Source organism: Chaetura pelagica, unplaced genomic scaffold, assembly GCF_000747805.2.
Source record: "Chaetura pelagica isolate M959 unplaced genomic scaffold, ChaPel_1.0 scaffold13, whole genome shotgun sequence".
NCBI lineage: Eukaryota > Metazoa > Chordata > Aves > Apodiformes > Apodidae > Chaetura > Chaetura pelagica.
The window spans coordinates 238,510-251,227 of NW_009954543.1; the positions used below are offsets into that span (position 1 = coordinate 238,510).

General features: G+C 37.6%; 1 protein-coding gene across 1 annotated transcript in view; it reads left to right on the forward strand.

The window, feature by feature from the left end:
• BRE (brain and reproductive organ-expressed (TNFRSF1A modulator)) overlaps window positions 1-12,718 on the forward strand; it is a 170,871-nt gene that overhangs the window by 123,679 nt on the left and 34,474 nt on the right. The window contains exons 8-9 of the mRNA XM_010004931.1: window positions 994-1,064; window positions 5,770-5,852. Of these exons, the coding sequence (XP_010003233.1) occupies window positions 994-1,064; window positions 5,770-5,852 (154 nt within the window). The remainder of the gene's footprint in view (window positions 1-993; window positions 1,065-5,769; window positions 5,853-12,718) is intronic.

A 12,718-nucleotide genomic window follows, 5' to 3' on the forward strand; every position in this document is an offset into this window, starting at 1 on the left:
CACAAAGCCTTCAAACTATTTGTACAGTTCTTTTAAATTGAGTCTCCAGACTTAAAAAAAAAATTTAGGAAAGCGTTTGCCAGCCAAGGATTTCTAGTATTACCATAGCCAAAAAATATTATTCCTGTTCTGTTCATGTTCAGTAGGGAGAAATTTAAATGTTAGTTTTCATTCTGTAAGGCAATAGGGAATCACATACGGAACCATATCCTAAGTACATGAAGTAGCCAATTGTAAACCAGATGCTCTTTCAGCCTGACAGCTCATGCACTGTGTGTCAAACCCAGGGTGAAACCCTGTTCACACTGTTCTGCTAAGTAATCCCATTCAAATCCATAAGAGAACATACATGGTGTGAGGAGAATTTACTTTGGTCTTCCAAGTTTCACATTGTCACATTTTGTCTGTGCCAGGATGGAACTCTTTCAAAACCCAGAATGCCTCAAAAGTTGATGTTTACTGTTGAGTAGGTGGTTCCTTGAGTCAGCATGAAACCACTGAGAGAGCTTAGTGTTGAGAAAATTTTGTTGGAGGTGCAGACTTCAGAAAACACCCAGAATCAGTTGTGAAATTTTTACTTTTTTTTTCTTTTGTAGCCTGAATGTTACTTTGATACATAACTGTCAGTTGAGGTAATTATGATTTGCCCCTTGTGGCTTCCTGATCAAACTTCAGCAAGACAACGTTGTGCTTTTCTTTTCTTTACTCTTTATCTTGCACAGTTAAACAGCACTTCACTATATCACAAAAGACTTAAGTTTCACTCAGAAGTGAGTGAAGATATTTTTTTCAATATTTTCTCTGTGCAAGATCCGCTATTTGTTTTAAAGGCATTTAAGGATTCTTCAGGGAAATCATGCAATTTAAATGTAGGATTCAGAACTACTACCATGTCAAACATGAATCTTCCTTAACAAGGAATATATGACTAGGTGTGAGCATTGGCTTCTTTTATCTGTTTATAGCTGTGGATTTGTTTCTTTCTTTTTTAAGGTACAATATGTTATTCAGGGATACCATAAGAGAAGAGAGTATATTGCAGCTTTCCTGAGTCACTTTGGAACGTAAGTTTTCTTTTGATGCATGGTTTTCTGTAGCATGGGGGAAGGTGTTGCTTTAAGCCCATGGTCTTTGGTTGTTTTCCGCTGGACAATCATAGAATCATAGAATGGTTTGGGTTGGAAAGAACCCTGAAGATCACCTACTTCCAACCCACCTGCATGGGCAGGGACACCTTCCATTAGACCAGGTTGCCGAAAACCCCATTCAACCTGCCCTCTGACACTTGCAGTCATGGGGTCTCCATAGTTTCTCTGGGCAACATGTGCCAGTGTCTTACCACCCTCTGGTCATTTTTCACTGAACAATGTGTGTGGATTGTCTCTCTGAAGTAGTATGGGAATGAAGTTCGGTGTTAATTCACTTCTGTGCCAGTTGCTGATCTGCCATTTTCTTCAGCATTCCCCTTACATCATGTACCTAATAAACTTTTGGGCTCGCTGCCCCATTTGTCTATTAGGTGAACATCTGTGTTGTACTGGGAGGCCCAAATCTGGAGTAGATGTCATGGCAGACATTTGCGTATTGCCATGTCCAAGTTATTGTTCCTCAGTCCAAATTATTTTGCTTATTTTTAGCTGGTTTGACTGAACCTGGCTTTCTGAATAATTCAGGACTCAAAGTCCTCTCCTTCCTCAGTAACTAGGTATCTTAACTACAGTGCTCCACATCTTATCAAAGAGGGGTAAGAAACAGAACTGTTCACAGTGAAAAAGCTGTTTTTTTCAGACAATGCTTTGCACTAGTGGTACTCTTGATTAAAGTAGTTTAATTACAGTGGGTCATGGTATGACCTGGTTTTATAGATGGTATCACTCAGTATTTTTTATATTGCCACAGCATAAAATACACTTCCCCATCATGGCCCTCTGACTTTAAGCATTGGGAAAGAAAACATTGTAGAAATCTCTTTCAAATCCCAGGGACTGTACAAATAATGTACTGTTAAATTAACTTCTATTTCTAGTGCACTTGGAGGATCATCTGCCCTTCATATCCCAGCCTTTCCTAGTGGAGGTTGTCTTATCGACTATGTACCACAAGTATGCCAGCTGCTAACAAACAAGGTAAGTTAGTAAAGAGAATTCCATTTTCCTTTCCCTTATGTACTGTACTGTATTGCAGTAACACACTGTAGCATTTCCATAGAATACATTTTTCTTCTACCAGGTAGTGCAAGCAGAGCATACTTAAGGTGAACTACTCTAAGAATACCTTCTTGATAAGAGTTGAGCACCTACAGAGGTCATTGAAACATAATGACTCTTTTTAGGTCAACAGAAGCATTTTGGATCAGATCCTGGAGTGGATTTTTCTTACTGTGACATGTTACAATTTAGAATTAAACGTCACTGCATCATACAGCACTGTATTGTAACATACTGTTTCTAGTAAATACAACTGTGTACTTTGCCTATTATTTTTCCAGTTGGAAGATATCTAAGTTCTCATATCATAGTAGTCATTGTAGGTTTTGAGTACTTTCAGTGTTTTTTTTCTCAGATGTTTCATCCAAATGAACTGAATCAGCAGTCTACTTGGGTATTTATACAGTAAGAGCTACTTAAGGTTGCTGAAAAGGTTGTGTTCCGGTTAGCTTACTGTTTAAACAAAAATACGTGAGTATAGTATTTTGAAAGCTTCTCCATTACTGAAGTGTAACCTTCAAAAGAAAGCTTAGGGGCCAACATGTAGGAATCTGTTACAGAACTTGTATTTGTGTATTATTTTTACCTTTATTTGTCCAAATCAGGAAAATTATTTTCTCTTTTAGAAGAAGTTCTTAAAAATGTGTTTCCATAATTATACTGGAATCTATCTTGAGAGTTGTTTTTGTTGTGGTTTTCTGTTAAAATTACTTTCTGTTTTTAAAATCTGCAAGTACACAGGACTGTTTTTATCCTTTCTTAAACAAAGTCCCTTTAGCAAACTTATCGTATGTTTTACTTTTCCCAAAATAACATTTCAGATCCCACACAAAGCCTTCAAACTATTTGTACAGTTCTTTTAAATTGAGTCTCCAGACTTAAAAAAAAAATTTAGGAAAGCGTTTGCCAGCCAAGGATTTCTAGTATTACCATAGCCAAAAAATATTATTCCTGTTCTGTTCATGTTCAGTAGGGAGAAATTTAAATGTTAGTTTTCATTCTGTAAGGCAATAGGGAATCACATATGGAACCATATCCTAAGTACATGAAGTAGCCAATTGTAAACCAGATGCTCTTTCAGCCTGACAGCTCATGCACTGTGTGTCAAACCCAGGGTGAAACCCTGTTCACACTGTTCTGCTAAGTAATCCCATTCAAATCCATAAGAGAACATACATGGTGTGAGGAGAATTTACTTTGGTCTTCCAAGTTTCACATTGTCACATTTTGTCTGTGCCAGGATGGAACTCTTTCAAAACCCAGAATGCCTCAAAAGTTGATGTTTACTGTTGAGTAGGTGGTTCCTTGAGTCAGCATGAAACCACTGAGAGAGCTTAGTGTTGAGAAAATTTTGTTGGAGGTGCAGACTTCAGAAAACACCCAGAATCAGTTGTGAAATTTTTACTTTTTTTTTCTTTTGTAGCCTGAATGTTACTTTGATACATAACTGTCAGTTGAGGTAATTATGATTTGCCCCTTGTGGCTTCCTGATCAAACTTCAGCAAGACAACGTTGTGCTTTTCTTTTCTTTACTCTTTATCTTGCACAGTTAAACAGCACTTCACTATATCACAAAAGACTTAAGTTTCACTCAGAAGTGAGTGAAGATATTTTTTTCAATATTTTTTCTGTGCAAGATCCGCTATTTGTTTTAAAGGCATTTAAGGATTCTTCAGGGAAATCATGCAATTTAAATGTAGGATTCAGAACTACTACCATGTCAAACATGAATCTTCCTTAACAAGGAATATATGACTAGGTGTGAGCATTGGCTTCTTTTATCTGTTTATAGCTGTGGATTTGTTTCTTTCTTTTTTAAGGTACAATATGTTATTCAGGGATACCATAAGAGAAGAGAGTATATTGCAGCTTTCCTGAGTCACTTTGGAACGTAAGTTTTCTTTTGATGCATGGTTTTCTGTAGCATGGGGGAAGGTGTTGCTTTAAGCCCATGGTCTTTGGTTGTTTTCCGCTGGACAATCATAGAATCATAGAATGGTTTGGGTTGGAAAGAACCCTGAAGATCACCTACTTCCAACCCACCTGCATGGGCAGGGACACCTTCCATTAGACCAGGTTGCCGAAAACCCCATTCAACCTGCCCTCTGACACTTGCAGTCATGGGGTCTCCATAGTTTCTCTGGGCAACATGTGCCAGTGTCTTACCACCCTCTGGTCATTTTTCACTGAACAATGTGTGTGGATTGTCTCTCTGAAGTAGTATGGGAATGAAGTTCGGTGTTAATTCACTTCTGTGCCAGTTGCTGATCTGATTTTACTAGAAAATAACTAATGAGGGGAAAAGGACAGCAGAAAGAAGTTACTGGCGAGGTCTTACAGTAATAGGCAGTGCCTGAGGTGGGAGGACAGGGAAGTAGCTACAGTTCCAAGACTTGCAGGAGCCAGAAACCACTGCTTGGCGTAAAGACAGGACTAGGAGACCAACTGCTCCAACCACCAAGCAGTATTTTTTCTCTTGAGAGAAATGCCTGTCAGGTTGTATTGAATCCCTGTAGTTCAGAGGTACACAGCATGACATGACAACACATTTTCTTCACAAATCGAGTAGTCAGGGATGCCTTGGCACTGTCAAGGGTAGGCACTTTGGTTTCCCACCTAAATCCGCACTTCAGCGAGAGTTCAGGAGCTGATGTGGCAGTGACTGCCTGACCAGCAGTGCCCTACCTCACTGCAGGGAGGGGGTTTCTGCTATCGAGGAGTGGTGATGCCAAATGACATGATTATTTGGGAGCCCTTCAAATCTCAGGTCTCTGAAGTGAGGGTAGGAAGACAGGTGGCTTCTGGCACACACCTGAATTTTATACTATATGTAGATAACAGTGACTTGAATTGGGCATACAGGTAGGTAGAGTCAATGCAAGCTTAGTCCTTATGAAAACAAGATACTTCTTTTTCTTCTGAGAAAACTACAGCATAGAAATGGCCCAAGTATGCCTATGATTTTATTCCATTTGCAGAGTGGTTCATGAGTCCTGATACTGCTTGAGAATTATCAAGAATACGGACTCTTCATGATTGAAAATTTTAATCCATTTACTAAACAAGTCTTTTAGGTTTATTTTTTGTGCGTGCAGTTGTGTTTTGCACTTTTTTATGTGTATGCTTTTGAATTTTCAAATTTAAACTCTTCTCCGCCTGCACATTTTTAATTTTGCCCTGTCACTCCCTACAGAGTTAATATATTATCTTAATCCGAGCAACATACAGGGAATTTGTGTGGTTTTATCAGTTTAGTATTACAGATGCATTAGCAGGTCTCCTTTCATTCCAAGGTGTATTTATATAAACTGAATATGGCCTTTCTTCAGGTAAGAAACTTCAATACCAGCATAAGTAAAAAGATTATTAAGATGAAAAGTTAAAATAATTTTCATTTAGCTAGAAAATTTTAACTGTTAATAAATAAAGCAAAGACTGGAGGTTTCTGAACAAACAAACACATCACCACTCCTTGTAATACAGAATGTATGTATTTATTGCTCAGTATTAGAATGAATGGTAAGTAAAAATTATATTAATTTTTGTTATTTTTTGTTGATAGTGGTGTGGTGGAATATGATGCAGAAGGCTTCACAAAGCTTACTCTGCTGCTGATGTGGAAAGATTTTTGCTTCCTTGTTCACAGTGAGTAACTCTCTGCCTCAGGCATAACTGTCTATCCTCTCAAAGATACAAGTTCAAAAGGGAAAAAATACAATTACAGGAAACTATTTAAAAGTTTTAGCTGTTTTTATCCACTGTTTAATGTATTTTTTATGTGACCGTGATGCTTTGAAAACACAAAATCCTGATTGTATTTGGAGAAGAAGAGATACACATTGATGGTGTACTGCCTGGTTAGAGAATGCCAAAAACATGCTGGGAAGGTTTTCTGGTAATTTGACTCAAGATTAAGTTCACAGTTATAACTCCTCATGTCAAAAATTTCAGTAATGAGGACCAGTGCTATACATAACATAAAAACACCTTCAAATTTCTGTAATTGTCAGGAATTAATGCATTGATAGTGATAATAAAGACACATTAGTATAGGGAAAATACATTAAATGAGAAATAGTATTATACTGTCATTAGGAGACAAAAGTTATTCCTAGACTGAAACTTTGCAGACAAGACTTAACAGTTTGCTACAGTATGTAACTAGATTTGCTGTCAGTTACATTTTTAGATCAAGATTGTATTACTTTCAAAAGACATTCTTAAATAAATAAATACACAGGAATTACATCATGCAGAAATTAGTAGGTGTGTGTTTGTTACTGTCTTGTATATGTTAACTTTAATAGCAATTATTTTTCCCTAGGGTAAGGTGAAATTAACAGGTAACAAACTTATTTTGGTCTGGGGAAATTCAGTCATGTTACCCTGTATTTTTGATTGCTACACTTCTCAGTTTAAAATAATTACAGTGCAATCTGGGCAGCTGCAACACTGGTGTTTGTTAACATTCTAGCACTGGAATATTTCAGATTATGTAATTTTTAATTGTGGGCCGACTTTTCACGTGGAAAACTAATGATGTCTTAATGACATCATAGAAATTTGTCCTAGAGTTTTTAAAGCAAGAAGTGGGGTTCCCATTGTTCAGAGAAGTCCTTCACACTGTGTTATATTGGAGATCGTAAAAAATGCTCTCACTGATCCCTATGTTTTTGTCAACCAAGATTTCCAGACAACAATGATGATAAGAGGTCTAGAAAACTCAAAATTAAAGAACTTCCATCGTATTAGTGTGATTTATTTGGGGGGAAAAAAAAGAAAAAAAAAATCATATTTTTTTAAAAATTGTTCTTATCACATCTTTACTTACTCTTCAACTGCACTTGAGAACTGGTCACTGGGCGGTTTTCTTCCATGATATGGTGCTTCTTTATGGACAGCCTTCTTGAAGAGTTCTTACCTTGCTTACTCCCCAATATGTTTGGCATAATTTTATCAGTGTTAAAATTCCTGTGGATTTGATTTTTGCTGTGGGAAAATCTAAGTTACTAGAAGTGGAAGCAGTTAGATTTCAGGGCAATCAAAATTCAAATTTCTCTTAAATAACAGAGTAGGGTTTAGCTGGGTAATATTCACAGTACTCAATTTAACTGGAATGAAGGCTGCAATTATAACTGAATACTTTATCACTATGTATTAACCCCGTGGCCTTAGAAATCATACAGTGGCTTAGCTGTGTAAGCCATTGCATCACCCTCTTGTTGAACAATCCACTGCAAAAACATTTATGTTCCACGCACTGAAGGATATTGCAATGAAAGGACTGAAACCTGCACTTCATTTCCTGAGTGAAGTAATGCAGGCTTTCATCTCTTAACCACTGACATAACTATGTATGTTATGGTTGAATATTTAGCAAGCGTCTAATAAAATGTCTGGGAGAGATAGCTGTAAGTTGAAAACTGTTCTACTTTTTATATTTACTATAGTATGTAGAGAAAGTATTCAGAGGAGAATAAATAGGAAAGTATACAGCAAGCACCGTCATAAATGAAATGAAAGGAGCCATAGTACTAGCATCTTAATTTTGGGCTTAATTGAGAGTGTAAGTTATATAAACCCTGACATGAGTTATGTTTCCTTTAAAAGATGCATTCATAGATTTCAAAAATAACATTGGGGTGTTTTTGCAACTTTTTGCATTCAATGTTACCAACTTACTTGGAAACTAGGAAGCAAAACACGTTACAAGTAAAGTTGAAATTATGTAGAATAGTTTTATAGAGTGAACTGAATTAAAGATAAGAGAAATGGGAAAATATGGACTTCCAAAGCCAAATAACCTCAGAACAATTTTACTTGATTAAAAAGAAAAATGATTTGTTACAGAGTGAAGAGCAAAGTCTACCCCACTCTACCTTAGAACATAGAAGAGATACCTAAGTGCAGACTTAATCATTAGGCTAATGTAGCTGCTGAAGTTATTTTATTAGATCAAAGAGCAGTCAAAGGAACTGTTGCTTTGGTGGTTTGGTTCTAAAAATTGATCAAATGCTTTCAAATATATGACAGAAGAAATAAACATTCAGAGAAGTTTATGCATCCACATGGAAGAGGAAATTATTAACCAAATTTTGTGCTTTTGATATTGATATTGTTTATGAGTAAGTCTCAGTACCAAACTTTGTTAAGTAAACTTCAATATACTGGTGATCTCTTTCTCATTTGTAAATCAGCTGTGATTAGATTTTGGAGATAGATATTTCTTCATATTCTTGTTCCTGCATACATTCTGTATATTTATTCAGTATATAAATATAAACATAGGTTAGTTACATTATCTGTACACAATTAAGAATGAAGTAGCCTTATTGGTCTGGAGACAAGAATAGGACTCTTGGGCAATCTGTATATAGACTTTAGGTTAGCAACACAAAGGACATTGACAAAAGTCTGACCAGTTGCAATAACAAATGAAACACTGCTTGTCTTAGTAGTTATCTGCTTAAGACATCTTGAAAAGGACAGATAGTAAACTAAAAAGGTTTTGTTTCTTTGAACGATATTTCAGGGAGTGCAGAATGTTGGAAGCTGCCAGCATTTGTAGCTTAAGTTTGTGTGGGATCTCAGACTTAGCTGAAGTTGGTGGGAACACTTGCTGCCAGTGACCTTGGTTAACTGCAAGGGATTTCAGCTTCTATCTTGGGTAATGCCACTGATCTAGGAGGTCCAATGTGCTGGTCATGTAACAGTTTAATTAACAAGCTTTCTTCCTATGGGGCTGCCAACTGAAGGTTTTGTCTACCCTTTTACCTATCTGTGCAAGTGATATGGTTACCTCTGTCAGAGAATAGATCTGAAGTAGTCAGCATCTCAGTGAGGACATTTATACACAGGAGAGAAGCAAGCAAAGGGCCAAGAGCATTATTGGGGTTATAGGAGCATCAGGGCAGACACCCACTTCTAGATTCAGGGGTTTTTGGTGGAAGTCATCAAGCCGACTATTGACACATTCTTGTTTGGATATTGCTATCTGCACACATTTGTCAGCAGAGCCATTTGTGCCAATGCAGTGAACTTGCATGGTTTGAATTGATGGCCTGAGCTAAATAACTGGGGTTTAATCACACAAACCTCTTCTGGATCTGGATTAGCACATCTGTCCACAGGTTCAGAAAGCTGCTTGGAAAATAAAGACCACACAGAATTTTTGATAGCCATGTTTGTCAGATGAGGCTCAGGTGGGGGGTGTTCAATAGGACATTTTGGAAAAGATCATTAGTAGCTGAAAAGACAAGTTTACACTGCTGTGCTAACAAAGGTGCAGTTTATTCCAGTAGTGTTCAGAGAAAGAGGAATGTGTGCCCACTCACTGTAAATAAACAAAATGGCTTGGAAGAAGTAATTTGTTCTATCAGTTCCCTTTCCAAGCAGAAATCACTCATTAGGTTTCAGATATTGTTCTTATCATCCAGTACAGCAACAGTAATCCTTGGAATGTAGGTAAATGTTAATTTTTCAGGCACCTGATGTAGTTTAAGATGTTACCTGCCCTTTAAAGGAGAGTGCCCTGCCTCTGGAAAGTATAACAGAACAGAGCTGATGAGCATTTGTCAGCTCCTTCATCTACTCCTTCTGCAGCTGTTTAAATAAACAAATTAGACTTTGTGGTAGTAAATGGCTAGCAAAGAGTTTTCTGAAAGTCTTAAATAGAGGATTTTTCTGAGATGGATGCGTGTCTGATCACTAAGTGCTTGCTATTTGGGTTTAGGAGAGCTTATGTGAGAAGACAGAAGTACTTTCTTTCATCTAAGATTGTATTTATTCTTTTTGAAATTGCTTCTGCAGGCTCCTATTTGAAAAATCACATGCCTACCACAGTAACTCACAGTCCTTGAGATAACAAAAATGTTTAAGAAATACTTGTTTATCTGAGTAATTTGAAACCCAGAACATGAGTCTGTTTCATGCAAGCATTCCTGTAAATATTTCAGTAAATCTTTATCTGCCTGTAGTTTTGACCATAGAGCCATCTCTATTACATAGGACCTGTTGATCTTGTTAAATGTAAACGTGAGAAGTAGCTAATGTTTGTTGTTTTGACACAGAATTCAATGTATTTGGAATATGCTCAATGAATCCTGTGTGCTACTGGAGTATGATGAACCATTTGAGTGGGGTTGGTAGTTTTAGAGATTTTTTTATATTTTGGTTCAGTTTTCAGTCATGTAAGGTTTACTTACCTACCTTTTGGAAGCTGAAAACAAGGTAACTTGAAAGAGTTGCTGCTCTTCCTCAATATCAGTGCCTGGCAGTCATCACAATTAACACTTAAAATTCCAGGAAAAAAATCTTTTGATGAAATTAAGACTGCATTAGCTCTACTTCTTCAGGGAAGTTAGTCTGATTATGAAAAAGAAGCATCTTCAAGAAAAGGTAGGGAAAAAGAAACTGTTGTCTGCCCCTGTTATCTCCTGAAAAAGGGTCAAGTGTTGAGTGGAATATTTACATTAGCTCCCTTCCCTGAGCATTTATCTGATGAGGTGTTTTCACTTCTGTATATAGTGCTTTTATTTTATTCTTCTAGTTGTTCCTTAAATGAAAATGGGTATTTATGACTATGTGAAAACAAAGAGAGAAGGAAAAAAACAAAGAACACAATGTGAATAAAAAGTCATAGGACAGTGGAGTGGTGCCTGGTAGTGTCAAGAAAGCAGGATAGTTGAGCAGAAATGTCAAACATAACAAAATACGTGGTTTAGGATCCAGTATGAGACATTCAATACTGATAAAAAAAGGTCTGAAAAGGTTGTATAGGGATGTAATTTTGTTCCTAAATGAGAAAATGAAGATTAACAAAACCCCAGTGATGTTAAACTTGCTGGCAGAAGTAAAAAGCTGTTTGGATCTAATCCTTGGGAGTAATTTTTTGACTGTTCAGCAAGCAGATAAATGTCTCTCATGGGGGGGTCTTTTCCTCTGACTCTCAGTGCTTTTATTTGGTACTGTATATTTCTTTGAATTTTATCTTGAAAGTTCCTGAGCATGTGTCGTTCTGCCTACACCAAAATATACCCTGAGCAGAGGAGGTCTCTTCAATACTTTGTGCGTTGTTTAATCACCACAAAACATTCTCTGACATTTCCCATGTAGTGAGGTGTACAGTTCTGCGTTTAAGTAGTCATAGGCAAGGGCTAATCCTAGGACTGAATTAAAACATTTGGAAAATTAATTAGCATTTTGGTGATCATTTTTCTCTGTTGCATATTTTTCTCCTTTTTCTTCTAAGGGATGCTGCCAACTACATTTAGTTTTTAATTTGTATTGAAAGCTGATAATTTAATTTTTATCATTATAAGTATTTTAAACATTGTGTTACTTTGATTCCATTCTGGGTATTTATTTGTACGTGAGCTGAATGAGATTGTCCGTATTTAGATATTCATAATGGAATCAAGTGAATGTGAAAACAGAGGTTTTCTTTTCCTCTTTTTCTGTTTCTCTGTGTTCATATTGTAAGCATGTCACTCACTGTAAACTAGTTTTGGGTTAATACTTAAAATTCTGCTAAAAAAGGGAGAAGGGACACAAGGCAATTCATAAAATTTTAAATGCACAGGAAACAACTGTTGTGATAAGAACTAGGTTTTCCATGATGTCCCTGAGGACTGGCAGAAGTCTAATGTCATCCCCATCTGTAAGAAGGGTTCAAAGGAGGACCCAGGTAATTCAGTCTCTCTAAAGATCATGGAGCAAATCCTCCTGGGAACTGTCACAAGTCAATTGAAGCACATGACTGGGAAAAGCCAACACAGATTTACCAGGGGCAAATGGTGCTTGACAAACCTGATGACCTTCTATGACAAAGTAGCCAGCTCGGTTGATGCAGGGTGAGTGGTGGACATTGTCTACCTGGACTTCTCCAAGGCTTTTGATGCAGTCCCCCACAGACTTTTCCTGGAAAAACTGACTCATTACAGCCTTGACAAGTGGTCTGTGCAGTGGGTGGGAAACTGGCTGATAGACCATACCGAGAGGGAGATAGTAAATAGTTCCTCCTCAAACTGGCAACCAATCACAAGTGGGCTCCTCCAGTGATCAGTATTGGGCCCAGTGCTGCTTCATAAGTGATTTGGATGTTGGGATCAAGAGCACCCTGATGAAGTTTGCTGATGACACCAAGATGAGTGGAGAGGCTGACATTCCAGAAGGGAGAGCCAGCCTCTAAGATGACCTAGACAGGCTGGAGGAGTGGGCTAGCAGGAACCTTATGAAGTTCAACAGGAAGAAGTGTAAGGTATTGCCCATGGGAACATACAACCCAGGAGTGCAGTTCAGACTGGTATCCACCTGGCTGGAGAGCAGCCCTGTGGAAAGGGACCTGGGGGTGTTGGTGGATAACAGGCTCAACATGAGTGACCAATGTGCTGCAGTGGCAAAGAAAGCCAACAGGATGCTGGACTGCATCTACAATGGCATCACCAGCAGAGATAAAGAAGTCATCATCCTGCTCTACTTGGTGCTTGTCAGACCACACCTGGAGCATTGTG